Source organism: Muntiacus reevesi, chromosome 13 (genome assembly GCF_963930625.1).
Source record: "Muntiacus reevesi chromosome 13, mMunRee1.1, whole genome shotgun sequence".
Taxonomy (NCBI): domain Eukaryota; kingdom Metazoa; phylum Chordata; class Mammalia; order Artiodactyla; family Cervidae; genus Muntiacus; species Muntiacus reevesi.
The window spans coordinates 57,484,737-57,502,263 of NC_089261.1; the positions used below are offsets into that span (position 1 = coordinate 57,484,737).

At 38.0% G+C, this 17,527-nt stretch overlaps 2 protein-coding genes across 3 annotated transcripts in view; one reads left to right on the top strand and one right to left on the bottom strand.

Moving 5' to 3' along the window:
- Positions 1-915, bottom strand: part of ANAPC10 (anaphase promoting complex subunit 10) — a 77,836-nt gene extending 76,921 nt beyond the window's left edge. For both annotated transcript variants that reach the window (XM_065903875.1, XM_065903876.1), the window contains exon 1: positions 777-915. The gene's annotated coding sequence lies outside the window, so the exon portion shown is untranslated. The remainder of the gene's footprint in view (positions 1-776) is intronic.
- Positions 916-988: 73 nt separating this feature from the next.
- Positions 989-17,527, top strand: part of ABCE1 (ATP binding cassette subfamily E member 1) — a 29,852-nt gene continuing 13,313 nt past the window's right edge. Inside the window, exons 1-9 of the mRNA XM_065903874.1 lie at positions 989-1,121; positions 7,170-7,303; positions 9,793-9,878; positions 12,238-12,335; positions 13,348-13,465; positions 13,834-13,971; positions 14,134-14,203; positions 14,413-14,509; positions 15,364-15,453. Coding sequence (XP_065759946.1) covers positions 7,201-7,303; positions 9,793-9,878; positions 12,238-12,335; positions 13,348-13,465; positions 13,834-13,971; positions 14,134-14,203; positions 14,413-14,509; positions 15,364-15,453 — 800 coding nt within the window. The 5' untranslated portion in view covers positions 989-1,121; positions 7,170-7,200. The remainder of the gene's footprint in view (positions 1,122-7,169; positions 7,304-9,792; positions 9,879-12,237; positions 12,336-13,347; positions 13,466-13,833; positions 13,972-14,133; positions 14,204-14,412; positions 14,510-15,363; positions 15,454-17,527) is intronic.

The following is a 17,527-nucleotide window of genomic DNA, read 5'->3' on the forward strand; positions in this document are numbered from 1 at the left end:
GTTAGTTAATCTTGCTAAGTGTGTCCAAATGTGATTAAAAAAAAAAACACCTCTTGGATAGTGAGCAACATGTAAAATTGCTTCAGCAATGCAGTTACAACTACTAAACATCGTTATACATACATGCTATTATGAACCTGGCCCAGAAGGTCTGTATACTGTCTCCTTGATATCCACCTCCTGTCAGATCTGTTGTTCTCTAACTCTTCACACTCGACACTCTTTAAATAATACCAGACACTGAACTACAAACTGGAAAGGACTGAGGTTTAAATGATCCATTAGCAGTTTTCTGAATGAGTACATGGATGGAATGGATAGGTTCAATAATAAACTAAAGTACTGCCACCTGCAAGTTAAGTAAGATCTAAGATGAGGCAATTAAACCTACGGTCACATCTTCAAATGTCCAAAAATGTCAAACTGTGCCCCCCAAAGGCCCGTCTCTATTTTGGAGCAGAATTCAACTGCCGAACTTGGTACTGGACGCCACAAGTGGAAAAAACACGGAGCTCGAAGGAGAATGGGTTCCTGGTCATTCCATTCAGGAGCTAAGGACAAGGAGAGAATGCCACCGCGAGCAGTGTCTGGTGCAGACTCTGTCGGCTCTGCTGGACACCTCTGCCAGAAGTACTAGAATGGGCAACCTCTAAGGATCCATTTCTGACCCACCGGCCTTGAGGAAACGGCGTAAAAGAAGGCTGACAATGGAGAAGAGAAGGTGTTCGCTTAAAGCTAGAACCACTCTCCCCGTCCGGGAAAGCCCACGCACTTACAGCTCGCGGACTCTGCTTGCCGCCACTCAGTTTTTCGGGATCCGCCGCAGCTCCGCGCCACTCCCACTCGGCTTCCCAGGCCCGCCTAGCTTCCACAGAGACGTCACTGACGTCGCAGTGCAATGACGTCAGTCCCAGCCGCCTCTCCCAACCTCTTTCCACAGCTCCGCCTGGCGCGCCCTGGCGCGCACGCGCATTACGTCCTTGTGGCATGCGTGAGGCGGCGGCTGGGCACCGCCATTTTGGCCGGTGGCCGCAAGGAACACGCTGTGTGGCTGAGAAGTGAAAACCAAGCGCTGGCTTGATCTCTGCGTTCCCCTCTGCAAGGGAAATCTGTTTCTCCAGGTACGTAAATAGCCTGGAGGGGTTTGGCCTTTAGCTGCAGTTTGCCACGGTCTAAACACCGTGGGAACATTATCCGCGAGCCTTTGGTTAGGCCTCAGGTGGCGGCGGCAGCGGCGCGTGGCAGCCGGTTTGGACGAGACAGCTGGAACCGCCGGAGCGCGGGTGCAGCCGAGCGCTGCGGGCGCCTAACGCTTTCCCTCTGGCTGACCCGGCTGTCGGCCGCTGTGGCCCGCCATCCCCGCCAGGGGACACGGAAATGGATATTGGTGCCATTCTCTCGGTGGTCCAGTCCCCGCCGCCTCCACTCCCCGCCTTGACGCCGCGCCTCCCCTAACACTGAAGCTTTATGAAACCCAAACCCGCCTTTATAACTTAGAGCGTCCCCTACTGCCCCGGCTCTTCTGGCACAGGTGGGAGCCTTTTCTTCGCGGTTTGGGGATTGTGGAATGAGTCACGGCATCTTACCCCAAGAAGTCGGATCCTCCTCGTCCACTCCCAGTCTTTATAGAAATGATGGCCAGATGTCACTGGATTTATCTCACAGCAGTTTGTACTCTGCTGTCACCATGGTGATCTCAAATAATCTCCCAGTTGAACGCGTTTTGCATTTCGCGAGAGTTTTTATGACACTTGGTGATTGCTCCGATTTCCCCCTTATCATATCTTAAAACCCTGGAGATCAGGTTCTGTGTCTTTACTGAAAGTACCTTTATTTCCCCTTCAGTGGTTCGTGAATCGTGGGCGCGACGGCTAAAGTCAATTCCCACATCCCATAAACTCCTTAAGCGCGTTTTCTCATTTTTTACGGTAAAATCGGTAAGAGAGAAATAACTGTCAAAACACTGTTTTTGGTTTTATTGCGGGGAGAGGTGCTTTCTCTTCCACAGAACTGCTAACTGCATTTATGACAGTAGCATCTGTTTTGTAGTCCTCAGTACTTCTGTCCCTGGTTCTGAGAATATTCATTCTATATCAACTACTTGACGATAATGCTTCGTTTTTGTCAGTATTAACCAAGGGCTCTTGTCTTTGGCTACCCACTCCAGTATCATTGCCTGGAAAATCTCATGGACAGAGGAGACTGGTGAGCTGCAGTCGGGCACGACTGAGCGACTAACACACACTTGGTCCTATCTGAACCAAAAAGTGTTGTTTGTTTTTGTTTTAGTTAAAAGCCTGTTCTCCCCTATAAAAGAATTTTTTTAGGAAGAATATTTAATATAATTGCTGGTATGGGGCAAGGAGAAAGTGGTATTAATTTAGTGTCCCTTCTAATTGTCTTCAGTTTAAGACTCTGAAATCAGGGTTGTGCACCACTCCCAACTTACACGTTTTATAAATGTAATAACCTGCAATAGCATAGAATTTTAGAATATTTCACATGACATAAGCATAATTCATTTTCAGATGCTTTCACAGGGTGTTAAAATAATTTTAGCTTTAGACTACAAAGTGAAAAGTCGCTCAGTCCTGTCCGACTCTTTGCAACCCCATGGACTGCTTCTTAAGGCCAGATTACTGGAGTGGGTAGCTTTTTCCCTTCTCCAGAGGATCTTCCCAACCCAGGAATCAAACCACGGTTTCCTGCATTGCAGGCGGATCCTTTACCAACTGAATTCCTTGGTGGTCCAGTGGCTAAGACTTTGCTTCCCTAGTGGCTCAGACGGTAAAGCAGCTGATTCGATCCCAGGGTCGGGAAGATCCCCTGAAGAAGGAAATGGCAACCCACTCCAGTATTCTTTTCTGGGAAATCCTGTGGACAGAGGAGCCTAGTAGGCTACAGTTCATGGGGTCGCAAAGAGTGGGACAGGACTGAGTGTTTCTTTCATTAGACTACAAATGCTTTCTATAAATGTCTCACTTCCTTTTTTCCTCTCAGCTGGAAGGATGATAGAGGTCATTGTTTAAGTACCTGTTTACACCAGTTTTCAGATTTGAGATAGCTTCAGATCCCTGTTCCAGGGCGTCTGTAACTACAGTCTTCCCCTCCAAGCTTTCCTGTACTGTGTCTTTCTCATTTAAAAAGAAAGGAAGGGCTCCTTCTTCCCAGTTCTTGAAACTTACATAGAAATTTAATTAACAATAGTGCCTACAGTTTGCTCTCTTAATGAACAGTTCTACAAAGAATCTGTATTCATTTTTCTTAACTGCATCATAATTTATCATTTTAAAATATAAATCAGCTTATTAACCATCTCTGCTGCTGCTGCTGCTAATTCACTTCAGTCGTGTACGACTCTTCGCGACCCCATAGACGGCAGCCCACCAGGCTCCTCCATCCATGGGATTTTCCAGGCAAGAGTACTGGAGTGGCTTGCCATTGCCTTCTCTGTAACCATCTCTAGTATGTTTTATTTGATAAAAATCATCCTACAGTCATTTGGTTTTTAAAATGGTTTGAAACAGCAGTTGAAACAATTTAGTAGTTTGGCAGAAATAAACCTTATTGTAAACAGTTTCATTGATAAATCAATGGAGATTTATCCTCTGCAGGGGAATTAATCGTGCTCATTCACCATAATTTGTATGATCTCTAGTTTTATTATTTTTAATAGCTGAAGAATCTTCAGTCTCTTGGGAATTGTCTCTTCTAGAATGATAGCTTTTTTGGTAGCAATTTGTAAATCACTTATTTTCTTATGCTGATCTTTAGATGAGTTTCTAAAGGTTATAAAGAGGTAAAGTGAACCTATCCATTAGTGTAACTCTGTTACATACAATGTTTGTCTCATTTTGGGTGATTTTTAAAAATAATATACTTTAGTGTTTAACTGTCACTATAATAGTAACTTGCAAAGACTATTGAAGTTGTTATAACCTGTAGGAAAATTTTTTACTATATTTAAATTCATTTTCTCAATTCATTCAATAGAAATGTTTGCATTCCTACTATGTGGTAGACACTGGTCCAGCCACTGGAATGAACAAACAAAAATTCCTACACTCATGATGGAGTACTTTGTAGTTGGAGAGGGAAAAATATTGCCTGTGTGTAGAGAGAGAGAATACATAAATGCATATACACACACAGTAAATTGTTGTATCAGACTGTTTGTGACCCCATGGACTATACAAGGGGAATTCTCTAGGCCAGAATACTGGGGTGGGTAGCCTTTCCCTTTTCCAGGGAATGTATCTAACCCAGGTCTTCTGCATTGCAGGGATGCTTTACCAGCCAAGCCACAAGGGAAGCCCAAGAATACCGGAGAGGGTAGCCTATCCCTTCTCCATCGAATCTGCCCGATCCAGGAATCAATCCGAGGTCTCCTGCATTGCAGGCAGTTTCTTTGCCAACTGAGCTATGAGGGAAACCCTATATATACCGTATACATACATGTGTATGAAATATATACTATGTAATGTGGTAGAAAGAGCTAAGAAGAATAAAACAAGGCAGTTTTATAGCTAGAGAAGACTCACTGAGAATAAACATTAAAGACTTGAAGGAGTGGGCCGTGTGACTCACTAGTGGGAGCAGCATTACTGCAAAGGGAGCAGAAAATGCTAAGACCCTGAAGCAAATCCTGGCAACCATTTGCTTTAGCCATGTTAAAAACAGATGACCTGACAAGCTGTTTTCATGGAATGATGGACCCTAATGTCTGCAATGGATTCCAGAGAAAATACCTAGAGAAATGTGAAACACTGACTGTAGGCAACTCTTACGTCTGAGGTTATTGATATTTCTCCTGGCAGTCTTGATTCCAGCTCCTGCTTTTACACAGCCCCTGCCTGAAAAGGTGGGGAAATGAAGCAGTGGAGGAGGTTGGGGCAGACAGTGAAGGGTTCGGATTCTGGGGATAAGCTGGTGGGAAGACTGAATAATTGATGATGTTAAAGACAGGAAAAAGAATTGTTGTAACCTTCTCATTGGTGGGTGGATATCTTTTAGTTTGCAGAGGGACTTAGCTATGGAAATACATATAGTGTGGTGCCTTATTGGCATAAAGGGTCACTTGAGATGATACTAGTCAGCATGGCTTTGTTTTTTCTCTTGCCATCTGTGTGCAGGTGAGGAGTTGAATTTAACCAGAATTACAGATAAGGGTGTAAGTGACTGACAATTTTAGGTGGGTACAGAAGACATCGAAGATACAAAGGGATGAAGGACAGTGGAAATTTGATAGAATCTAGAGACAGTCACAGGTCTGAGGAATGAAGGGAGTTTAAAGGATTGTTGGATTGTTGTGTGTGAGTGGTGAAGTAAAAAAATAGAAATGGTGGTTAGAGAATGGGGTATTTGAAAGGTTGGTTATAGAAAAATGCAGTTATGCAAAATGACAAGGTAAAGGATTTGGCCAAGGGAAGAAGGGCTAGGGTAGGGTAAAAGACAAGCTCACTAGAGAAAAATGGTTAATAAACTGAGATGACAGGCTATTAATAGAAGGATCATCTATGAACATATTGAAATCACCAAGTATTATGACAAAAGTTGTTAAAGAGTGAACATTAGCCAATGGCTGGAGTCTTCAAAGGATGGGAGGGATTGAAATGGTTGGAAATGACTAAAGCCGATGAATGACCTAAGAAGCAAAAGCTTGATGTTTTTAATGAGAAGGGAGAGATAATAATTGTCTGGAAGCAGCCCTAAGAGCAACATCTTCTAGTTCCCTCCAAGCCTAATGATATTGAAGGGATGTGAGAAAGACTGGAGAGTAATATAAGAGGAAGCTTTCGGTCAAGAAATATCTGGATGGTGGTTCATAATCATGATAGAAAAAGCCAACAGAGTGTCTTTGTTGATCAGTAATCTTTTGGCTTGAGGTTCTTTCATTACATTTTGGAATAAACTGGAGTAGTAAGGCACTTGTTGGAATTACTTTGATCACATTCTAAGAACATTAATGTCTGTCACTAAGCCCAGTATATAGAAGATTAAGTTAACTTTGACCTCAGCTCTGCAATTTATGGTGCTTTAAAAGCACCAAATACTATATACGTAAAGCTCCAAAATTATATACATATAGTTACTTGGTTACTTGGTCTCTCTTTTGTGTGTGCAGATCATTTTTAAAGTCTTTATTGAATTTATTACAGTATTGCTTCTGTCTTATGTTTTGGTCTTTTGGCTGCAAGGCATGTGGAATCTCACCTCTCTGACCAAGGATCAACCCTCACCCCCTTACATTGGAAGGCAAAATCCTAACCTCTGAACCTCCAGGGAAGTCCCTGGTCTCCTTTTCATCTCAGTGCAGTTAACATAAAATTTATCTTCACTATATTTTCAGTTCCCAGGGAAAGCAGTTTTTACTTTTTTTTCCAGTTGACCAACATGTGTGAAACATGTGTTTCATCACATGTGTATATACTGTTGAAAGTACTATAAGTAATGGTTAAACCCTTAATAATTGCCATTTCCATCAGTAGTGTCATAGTCAAATAGATAAGATATGAAGTGATGATTAGTTTGAGGGAGAAGTAAACATCGTTATCATATGTATGTTTCTTGTCAAGTCTTTCTGTTCTATTTTATTGGTCTGTATTCATCCACTGGTATCAGCATTAATTACTTAGGCCTTATATCAACTTTTTTTTCCATATGTCAAGTATAGGTTTCCCTGACCCCTTACTCTTTTCCCATTTTCCTCGCTATTACTACTTTTTGCATAAGAGCTTTAGATTTGATTTGTCTGATTCAGTTTTTCCCCTTTGAGATTGAATTAAATATATAAATTCAGGGAAGGTTGAAAACTATGATATTGACTTCTCTTTTGTGAAAACTGAGACAGCATACCATTCTATTTGTTCAGGTCTTTTGTGTCTTTCAGTGGTAATTTTGAGTTTCATCACGTGTATATACTGTTGAAAGTACTATTTTTTTTCCTTCATATAAATTTTCTGATTAATGGTATATAAGTAAAATTTTGTTTTTCCAGCCGTGACAAGTTATTTTATTGCTTTCACTAGTTTTTTTTTTTTAATTATTTCCAGGTATTAATACCTGAAATAGTGATATCTCCTCCTCTCGAACTATTTATGCCTGTGACTTACTTCTCTTAATAAACTGCATTGACTATGCCATAATTTTGTTAATCTTTTCTTTAACAGAGGAACTGGATATTCTTACTTCCTTAGAATCATGGCAGATAAATTAACAAGAATTGCTATTGTCAACCATGACAAATGTAAGCCTAAGAAATGTCGGCAGGAGTGCAAGAAGAGTTGCCCTGTGGTTCGAATGGGTAAGCTGTTCTGTGGATCATTTAAGGAAAAGAGAAAGTTTTAAAAGAATTATCTTTTAAATATCTTTTAACATTATCTTCACGGTTCTCTAGACTTTGGTGTACACTTTTCACCCCTGTTGGTTTTTTTAAAATGTAATAATAAGACCAGATTTTATTCTGAATTTCTTTTAATACTTTGTGACTAAATGATCCTGTTTAAGTTCAGTTCAGTCACTCAGTCATGTACAATTCTTTGCAACCCCATGAACTGCACACAGCACACCAGGCCTCCCTGTCCATCACCAGCTCCCGGAGTTTACCCAAATTCATGTCCATTGAGTTGGTGATGCCATCCAACCATCTCATCCTCTGTTGTCCTCTTCTCCTCCTGCCCTCAATCTTCCAGCATCAAGGTCTTTTCAAATGAGTCAGCCCTTTGCATCAGGTGACCAAAGTATTGGAGTTCAGATTCAGCATCAGTCCTTCCAGTGAACATCCAGGACTGATCTCTTTTAGGATGGACTGGTTTGATCTCCTTGCGGTCCAAGGGACTCTCAAGAATCTTCTCCAACACCACACTTCAAAAGCATCAATTCTTCAGCACTCAGCTTTCTTTATAGTTCAACTCTCACATTCATACATGACTACTGGATAAACCATAGTCTTGACTAGACAGACCTTTGTTGACAAATTAATGTCTCTGCTTTTTAATATGCTGTCTAGGTGGTTATAACTTGCATTCCAAGGAGTAAGCATCTATTAATTTCATGGCTGCAATCACCATCTTCGGTGACTTTGGAGGCCAAAAAAATAAAGTCTGCCACTGTTTCCACTGTTTCCCCATCTGTTTGCCATGAAGTGATGGGACCTCTTGCCGTGATCTTAGTTTTCTGAATGTTGAGCTTTAAGCCAACCTTTTCACTCTCCTCTTTCGCTTTCATCAAGAGGCTCTTTAGTTTTCCTTCACTTTCTGCCGTAAAGGGTGGTGTCATCTGCATATCTGAGGTTATTGATATCTCTCCTGGCAATCTCAATTCCAGCTTGTGTTTCATCCAGCCCAGCGTTTCTCATGATGTACTCTGCATATAAGTTAAATGATCAGGGTGACAATATACAGCCTTGACGTACTCCTTTTCCTGTTTGGAACCAGTCTTGTTCCATGTCCAGTTCTAACTGTTACTTCCTGACCTGCATACAGTTTCCTCAAGAGGCAGGTCAGGTGGTCTGGTATTCCCATCTCTTTCAGAATTTTTCACAGTTTATTATTGTGATCCAGACAGTCAAAGGCTTTGGCATAGTCAGTAAAGCAGAAATAGATGTTTTTCTGGAACTCTTGCTTTCTTAATGATCTAGTGGATGTTGGCAATTTGATCTCTGGTTCCTCTGCCTTTTCTAAAACCAGTTTGAACATCTGGAAGTTCACGGTTCATGTATTAAGTTCATTGACTGTAAAATCAAACCAGTGTTCAAATTAGTGAGAGTCTTACAGTTCTACAAAATCCTATAGTTACTTTAAGTCATGAAGAAAGAACTACCACGATGTTTGTGTTTGATAATCTTTTTGAAAACAGCTTAATATGAATGACTCTTCATGAGCTTTTGCTACATTTTCAAGATTAAATAAATTCTCAAAAATTCAGAAATGATAGTCTTTAAAGGCTATGCTAAATAATTGTTACTTTAAATATACTAGTGAGAAATAAACTTACTAAATCTTAAAAGAAACTTTAGATGTCATGTCTTACAGTCTACTGTGCTATTCAGAAATGCAATTATTGGTATTCTTAATGCTAAATTTAATTTAGTCTGTGGGTTAGATGCATGTCTTTGGGGAGCTTTCCTGATCTAGCTAATGTATTTCAGTTTCCTGTGGGGTGTACATTACCATTGTGAGGGCATATTTTGTGGATTAACTATTCAGGTTAGTTAACTTTTAGGATCAGAAATAGCAACCCCTGGAACTTCCCTGGTGGTCCAGTGGCTAAGACTGTATGCTCTCAATGCAGGGAGCCATGGTTTGAACCCTGGTCAAGGAACTAGATCCCACATGCCACAGCTAAGATCCAGTGCAACCAAATAAAAAATAAGTAAATATTAAAAAAAAAAAGAAAGAAAGAAATGGCAATCCACTCCAGTATTCTTGCCTGGAAAATTCCATGGATGGAGCCTGGAGGGCTACAGTCCATGGGGTCACAAAGAGTTGGACATGACTTAGTGACCCAATCAATGACAACATATACTTTAACCAGCATCTTCTTGTAGTAAATTAAAATATGCATATTAGTCACTTCTGTCTTGCATGACGAATATTCATATAAGTAAATAAGTTCAGCAGTCTATCCATACAAAGCACTGATTTAAGATGTTATCTCAAATGTATTTCTTTTTATGATCTTTGAAAATTTGATTCTGTATGGAAATTGGGAACCAGAATTGCTGAAATAACAGTGTTGTCAGAAAATTAGACTATCAGAAGAAATGACTTAATTCTGTCTTTTCCTTTGCAGGAAAATTATGCATAGAGGTTACCCCCCAGAGCAAAATAGCCTGGATTTCTGAAACTCTTTGTATTGGCTGTGGTATTTGTATTAAAGTAAGTGGTATTTTATTTATTGTATTAAATTGTAACCTAAAAATGAAATCTAAAAATTCTGAATACATTATAACTTTTAAAGAGCCAAGTATGAAACAGTGAAAAAACAATACAAATTTAGAAAAATGATTTTCTTATATCAGTAATAGTATTGCAGTTTCAATTAATTAAGCCACCCCATTTAAATGTTATCCTTTAAAAAAAAATAATAAAAGTTATCCTTGCTGTATGTAATTTTGTAAAGCCATTTCCAACCAAAATAATTTCTCTTTTTTCACCCTCCTGTGAGAAGAACATTCTCCATATCTTTACTAGAAATTTCTGGGAATATAAATACAAAAAATGAGTCATATTATATATTATTTTTTTCAAGTCTGTTCAATTTTAAATTCACACTTTTAAATAAAAATGAACACAGCCAAAAACTTTTCTTAGTTTAACCTAATCCTGAAGTGCTGCTTTTGCTCTATTCTTTTATTGTTGAATTTACCCCAACAGTGTAATTTTTCAAAATGCTTCAATTTTTGTTTTATTGAATAGTTTGATTAGGACTTTTTTCTAAGAGTGATGTATTTCCAACTTTGGTTCTTAAAAGATATTTAGGAGCCAGAGTATAAAGTTTTTAAATTCGTTATTTTTTATTTGCACATAATATGTTTTAGAAGGAACCTTTCCTGGAATATGGCTACCACCTATTATTTTTTCTAATAAGGCTCAAGTATATTTTAAATTGGTTTCTGAATTTTCAGTTAAGTATCCAGAAGTACCAAGCTTGATATCTGAAAGCGTTTTTTCTTCTTTTGATAGTATAAGCAGGAAACATTTCTCCCAGCAAGAAAATTTTGCCTGCCAATGTTGTGGGTGCTGGAAATCTTATTTTGAACACTATATTTGATTTTATTTTCTTTCTTGGGCTACTGTAGAATATTGAGATTCCAGAATTTGGGTAGGTACTCCATGGCAGAAAAGATACTGATGTAATTAATCTCTTTGGGGAGTGGGGTAGTGTATACTCCCTGAACACTTAGGATATTTGTAATGCAGCATGTATGTGAACAACATAGATATTTTTTCTTTGAAGATTAAGAGAAGTTTAAATTACTTGCAGCCTATAAGCATTTTATGTACATTGATGGAATAATAGAGAATTCTGTAAATGGCAGTGACTCCATTTGTAAAAAAAAAAAAAAAAAAAGAATCTTGTGTAAGGAATTATACTTTTTGTTAAATGTTGATTATTTTGCTTGAAAATAAGAGTTTTATTTTTTAAACTTCTGTGTTCTTATAACTTAGAAAATGGGAATTCACTGAAATCTTTGTATATAGACTTTTGAATTAGTTCCCTAAGCTCATTGAATAGTTCTATCAAACAGATTTTTAATCTGCATTTATACATTTGGCTTGTACCCTTTTGGTTTTATCTGTACTTCTGAGGAATTTTTCTAGCCACATTACCACTCTTAAATCACCTTCCAGTTTTTACCATTCTTGTTCCTTGGGCATTTATCTGATTAACAGTCACCATTTGAATCAGTTTTTCTATGAATAAATGTTTTTCTTTTTATGTGAATTTACTCACTTGGAGTATGAACATCTTTTTCATGTGGGATGGTTAAAAATCACAGTGGTCCTTGCTCTGTGCAGATGCTACGCTAGCTGTTGTTGAGACGTACATAAATAGACCAAAAAATGTACAAACCATGACCTTAAAGGACTTTACAAAGTTGAAAAGGAAGCATACAGAAGGCAGGAAGAAGGAAATAAAGGGAAGACATTTCTCATTGACTGTATATGAAATTATACACTCGATAGAAAGAAAAGAAAGACAACACCAAGTGTGTCCGACTCTTGCGATCCCATGAGCTGAAGCCTACCTGGCTCCTCTGCCCATGGGATTCTCCAAGCAAGAATACCTGAGTGGGTTGCCATTTCCTTCCCCAGGGGAAGTTCCCAACCCAGGAATTGAACCCAGGTCTCCAGCATTGCAGATAGAAGCATTACTGGCTGAGCTACGCCAGATAATCAAGTTTTATCTTGCTCTTAACCTTCTTTTATCTACTAATATTTTTTTTAAATGCAAAAATCTATCTCCAGGTCTGTAAGGTTTTTCACTAAGTGTTAAACAGATTAAATCTCCAGCATTTTGCCAGTTACTAAGGGAAATACAGATTTATTAGATACAATTCTTGCCTTCAAGTAACTTAACTTTTTTAAGGAAAGGAAGTGAAACAGTACTTAACATCTGTGTGAAACCCCACATTTGGAAAAATAATTATAAAAACTTCTTAATCTATTCATTTTAGTCATGCATGTATTTCTAAAAATTAACGGAAACTTAATTCTTTATTTTAAATAACAGAAATGCCCCTTTGGCGCCTTATCAATTGTCAACTTACCAAGCAACTTGGAAAAAGAAACAACACACCGATATTGTGCCAATGCCTTCAAACTTCACAGGTATATTTCCAAGTCAACATTCTTCTTTACTTCAGTCAAGAGTAAAACACATTTGAAATTTTCAGAGAAATACAAAAGTGGAAAAAAAAGTGGTAATAACTTTTGCATCCACTAAAGCAAAATATAATATTATAACATCATGCAGAATAGCATTGTATATGTCAGTGGTTCATTCAGGCTGACATTAAAATTTCCTGAGGGTCTTTTTAAAAGTACTCATGCCCAGGTAATTTCAACCCTGTTGAATTACATCTTACTCTGGATGTATAGTCTGGACGTTAGTTGAAAAGGCTCCCAGGTGATTCTAATATACAAGTAGGGTGAGAATCATTGTTATTATAAAATCCTTCTCCCCAAAATAATTTTGGGATCTTGTGTTGATTTTATTTATCTATTAATCTCATGATCTACAGAGAATATTTCCCTGAGCTTCAACATGTACTGTTACTGACAGGCATTCTTTGAGGTTTTTAATCTGTTGAACACTAGTATTTTGAATCTGGGAGTCTAGATTTAACTAATAAAAAGGTATTTCTCAACCTGCCAGCTTTAAGGGGCCCTACTGCAGCAGGGAGTATGAAGTGGAATATTTCTGGTTGATGTGGCACTTCTCTCCTTGTAAGTAAATGGCAGGCCAAAAAAAAGAAAGAAGGATAAAGACTGCGAGGTTGCACCTGCTCTGCAGTTTTGTACCAAAGCATTTTATTGTACATTAAAACTGAGCCTTATATGTAAAGAAAAATTGTTATTTTAGACTTTGAGTGAAAGTTGAATAAATAAAATTTGGAGTAATATTGGTCATGGGTGCATTTCTAACAATTAACAGTTGAAGTTAATCTTGGCTGCTGTTTTTGGCTTTTCCTAATAGCCAATAATATCTGGCATATTTCTCTTTTGGCTTATTAATGAATGTGTGTGGCGTGCAAGTGCATCAGAAGATATCGCTCTGGTATTATGTAGCTTTTTCTACCTAAATCTGAGTTGTTTCATTATTTTTGTACACTTGTGACAGGTTGCCTATTCCTCGTCCGGGTGAAGTTTTGGGATTAGTTGGAACTAATGGTATTGGAAAGTCAACTGCTTTAAAAATTTTAGCAGGAAAGCAAAAGCCAAACCTTGGGAAATATGATGTATGTATTACCACCTTTCAAAAATGAGTATCTTGGGTCAGTTTTATGAGGCTATGAAGGAGAGAGTATGTGTGATTTTATTTTTTAATGTTCTTATTTTCAAGATTATTTGTGTAATTAATGCTGAGAAACTATAAACGAAACTCCTTTTTAGTTAAAAATGTGTTAATGCTACTTAGTTGATAATTCTAAGATTTTGTAAACTGTTAAGAAGTGGTATTCCTTGATTTGAAAAAAAAATCCACCTCTGGTGTTATTAGTATGTTAGAAGCAAAAGTATTCTATTTGTATATATGTTCTATTTTGTATAACATTTATCCTCTTTCTATTATATTACTAAATTCAGATAACTATACATACATTTCTAGGATCCACCTGATTGGCAAGAAATTCTGACTTACTTCCGTGGATCTGAATTGCAGAATTACTTTACCAAGATTCTTGAAGATGACCTAAAAGCCATTATCAAACCTCAGTACGTAGACCAGATTCCCAAGGCTGCAAAGGTCAGTTGCTTTTTAGGAGATGTGTAGTGGGTATTACAAATATTGGTCGACATATGAAAGATAAATCAAAGTAAACTTGTTTTACTTTGTGACTCTTCTTAATATTGAAGGGATTAGTATTGAAGGAAAATAATAGTAACTGTTACTGATATATTGTGACAGGGGACAGTGGGGTCTATTTTGGACCGAAAAGATGAAACAAAGACACAAGCAATTGTATGTCAGCAGCTTGGTAAGTGTTTATTTTGTGTACGTGTTTTAATAGGCCATGAACTTAACTCATAAAGATTGATATCTTTATATGGATTACTGAAATAAATGGGAAAATCTCTAGTAATTGTCATACTTTCAGCTGAAATATTCAAATGCTGGATGATTTGCAATGCATATTTTACCCTGAAGAGGTAAAATAGAATAACATTAAAGACATTCCTCTTACAGATTTAACCCATCTGAAAGAACGCAATGTTGAAGATCTTTCAGGAGGAGAGTTGCAGAGATTTGCCTGTGCTGTCGTTTGCATACAGAAAGCTGATATGTAGGTTACTTTATATTCTTGTAAATCTTATCCTTTAGAGTTTTTATTTATAATGCTACTAAAAGAGCAGTGGTTTGGATAAATTGTTAATAATAGAAGGAGTAATGAATGTTTTAACTTTTGAGTTCAGATGTTGAAGCAGTTGTGCATCCATTGCACGTTCCCCTGTTACTCCATCAGAGTTAAAAACTTCACAACGTATGAATTCTAGAGCTTTTAAATATAAAGTCAGGTATTTTGTAAACTCTCTTTATACATAGGAAGATTATTTTTTTAAGATGTAAGCTCTCCAACCAGGCCGGCAAGGTTTTTAATAGTTGAAGTGGAACATGAGGTCTTTTAGGTTATCCTAATTGGGGTGGCGTGCCATGTGAGAGACAAATGTAAACGCAAGTTTCCTTCCTACCTTTTAATGCCTCTCTTTTCCCAGATAGTTTTGCTCTCATCTTTTTCTACACTTCTACGCTGGCATCCATTGCATGCTAAGTTTTCTCCGTAAAGTATTCTGTAATTCTGTGCAGGGCCCTCCTTTCCACAAACTCTTTGCTTTAGTGCAATTGACTTCAGCCAATTATAAGAGAAGCACTCTGAATTACTTTGGAATATATCAGAATAGTTTTCGTGAGGAGATAACAGTTTGTAAGTTAGCCTAATCTGCAAGTCTCTCCCCAGACTTGATATGCCGTCCTGCTCTTCATAATTTCTTCCTTCTACTTCTGAACAGAGTACAGAAATTTTTACCGTTGTGGGATTTTTGTTGTTGTTAAATCAGAAATATTTCAGTACTTTAACATGCAAGATAGAATTATCATCATACTTGCCTTTCATATTATGTTTGCTTTTCTTTTTCATAGTTTCATGTTTGATGAACCTTCTAGTTACCTAGATGTCAAGCAGCGTTTAAAGGCTGCTATTACCATACGATCTCTAATAAATCCAGACAGGTAAGTAAGATTTGGCATATGCCTGTGCTGTTATGTTTGAAAAGTTTTACAGATTTCTAAAGATTCAGCACCAGTACCATCAGTGTCGTATACATGCACATATATTCCGTTTTGGTTTTTGAAGCTATCACTTGAACTTAACCTTCCTCTGTCTAGAATATAAATTCTTAATGCAAGATGCATTTACTACCATACCTGTTTCCAGGGAGCCTAAGAATACTCTGTAGTGATATGCAAATTTTTGACATATTTTTATGGATTTTCAGGAAGCAGATCCTTAACTTCTGTCAGATCCTCAAATGGATATGTCACTTATACACATCATTTAGAACAGAGATTCTAGTTGTCCCAGGTCTCTACTGAGCATAAAAGAGTTCTTAAAAACTTAAGTAGTCACAACATCATGTATTCGTAGGATGCTGTTGTAGTTTGCAGAGTTTTAATATCTGTTATCTCATCTGAGCCTTATTAATCTTATAAGTTAGAATCTTTAGGTGGTATTCCCATATTGCAGATGAAGAAGTTTAAGGTCAAAAAAATTAGTTATTTCTAGGTTTTGAATTTATGATATGGCAAGACTATGACCAGAACACAGGGCGTTTTTCCTGCTAGCATTTTCTGTTCCTCTCTTTAGTAGTTGATTTCATAACTTCTTTCATAAGAGAGATGCCTGGGGCTCAAAAAGCAAACAGAGAACTATCCCCTGTAATACAGGGGAGAGACAGGATGGCTTTCCTGGAGGGCTGTGCTTCTCTCTGTAGTAAGTCTCAAGCTTTAACCACCATTTGTGGGCAGGTGGCAGGGCCTTCTTTTGAATTATCACACAAAATGCAAGGACTCTCAACTGCTTTCTCAGCAAAAGAGTAAACACATGAGGATGTCAAGGAAACATACTCCTGTCACTCCGTGAGAGCCTTGGGAATTAGAGGGATGGTTCCCCTTCAGATCTGTTTATGGACTGCAGCTCACATGGATATGGAATTGAAATTTATGTAATCAGGGATGTCTAAAAACCCTCCATGCTAAGAAAGTAACACAGAGAGTCCTGGAATCTACAGTTCTGTGGTACGTAGACAATGCAAATATAAAAACACTAGAGGCATATGCTCTCAACCCTGGTCACACAGGATTTCTACAGGTAAAGACCAAGAGCTTTAAACCCAGGATTATAAATAATAGAAGGAAACTGTACAAGTGAGTCAGTAAACACAACAAACAGCAGGATTTAGATCTTCAAGAACTAAAAGTGACATTCTCAAAGAGACTATAAAGTAATATTTAAGATAATTCAAAACATAAAGATTTAAAGCTCTAAGAATATAATACTACAAAAAAGGTAATAGGTAAATGTTAAAAAACCCAAACAAATCTTGAAATTAAAAATATAGTCATGACATTGAAAACTCACTGGACAGATTAGACAGGTTAGGGACAACAGAAGAGCATCAGAAACTTTAAAAGTTGACCTGAGCAAGCTACCAGAGTACAACGAGAATGAGATGGAAAATCAGGAGGGAGATTCAAGGACATGGAGAATAGAATGAGATAGAGAACAGAAGGAGAAGATGATTACATATGTCTTTATAGGTATCTGAAAAATAAAACTGTGAAAAGATAATGGCTGGGTATTTTCCATAATTGAAAAACTTGACTCCTTAGATTCAAGGAACAAATGATTCCTGTACATACTTTGAAGTAAAACTTAGAATATCAGTAATAAAGAGACAGTCTTAGTTGAGGTAAATGGTGACTGTAATTTTCACTCCATGCATAGGTCAGAGCATTATGATAGGCTCTTTGGGAAATTGTTGCTGCTGTTTAGTCACCAAGTCATGTCCAACTCTTTGCGACCCCATGGACTGTACCCTACCAGACTCCTCTGTCTGTTGGATTTCCCAGGTGAGAATACTGGGGTAGGGTACCATTTCCTTCTCCAGGAGATATTCCTGACCCAGAGATTGAATCCACAGCTTCCTGCATTGGCAGTTAGGTTCTTTACCACTGTGCCACCCGGGCAGAAGCCCCTTTGGGAAATGTAAGAGTATAAAATGCAGTCCCAATAATATTCAGGGAC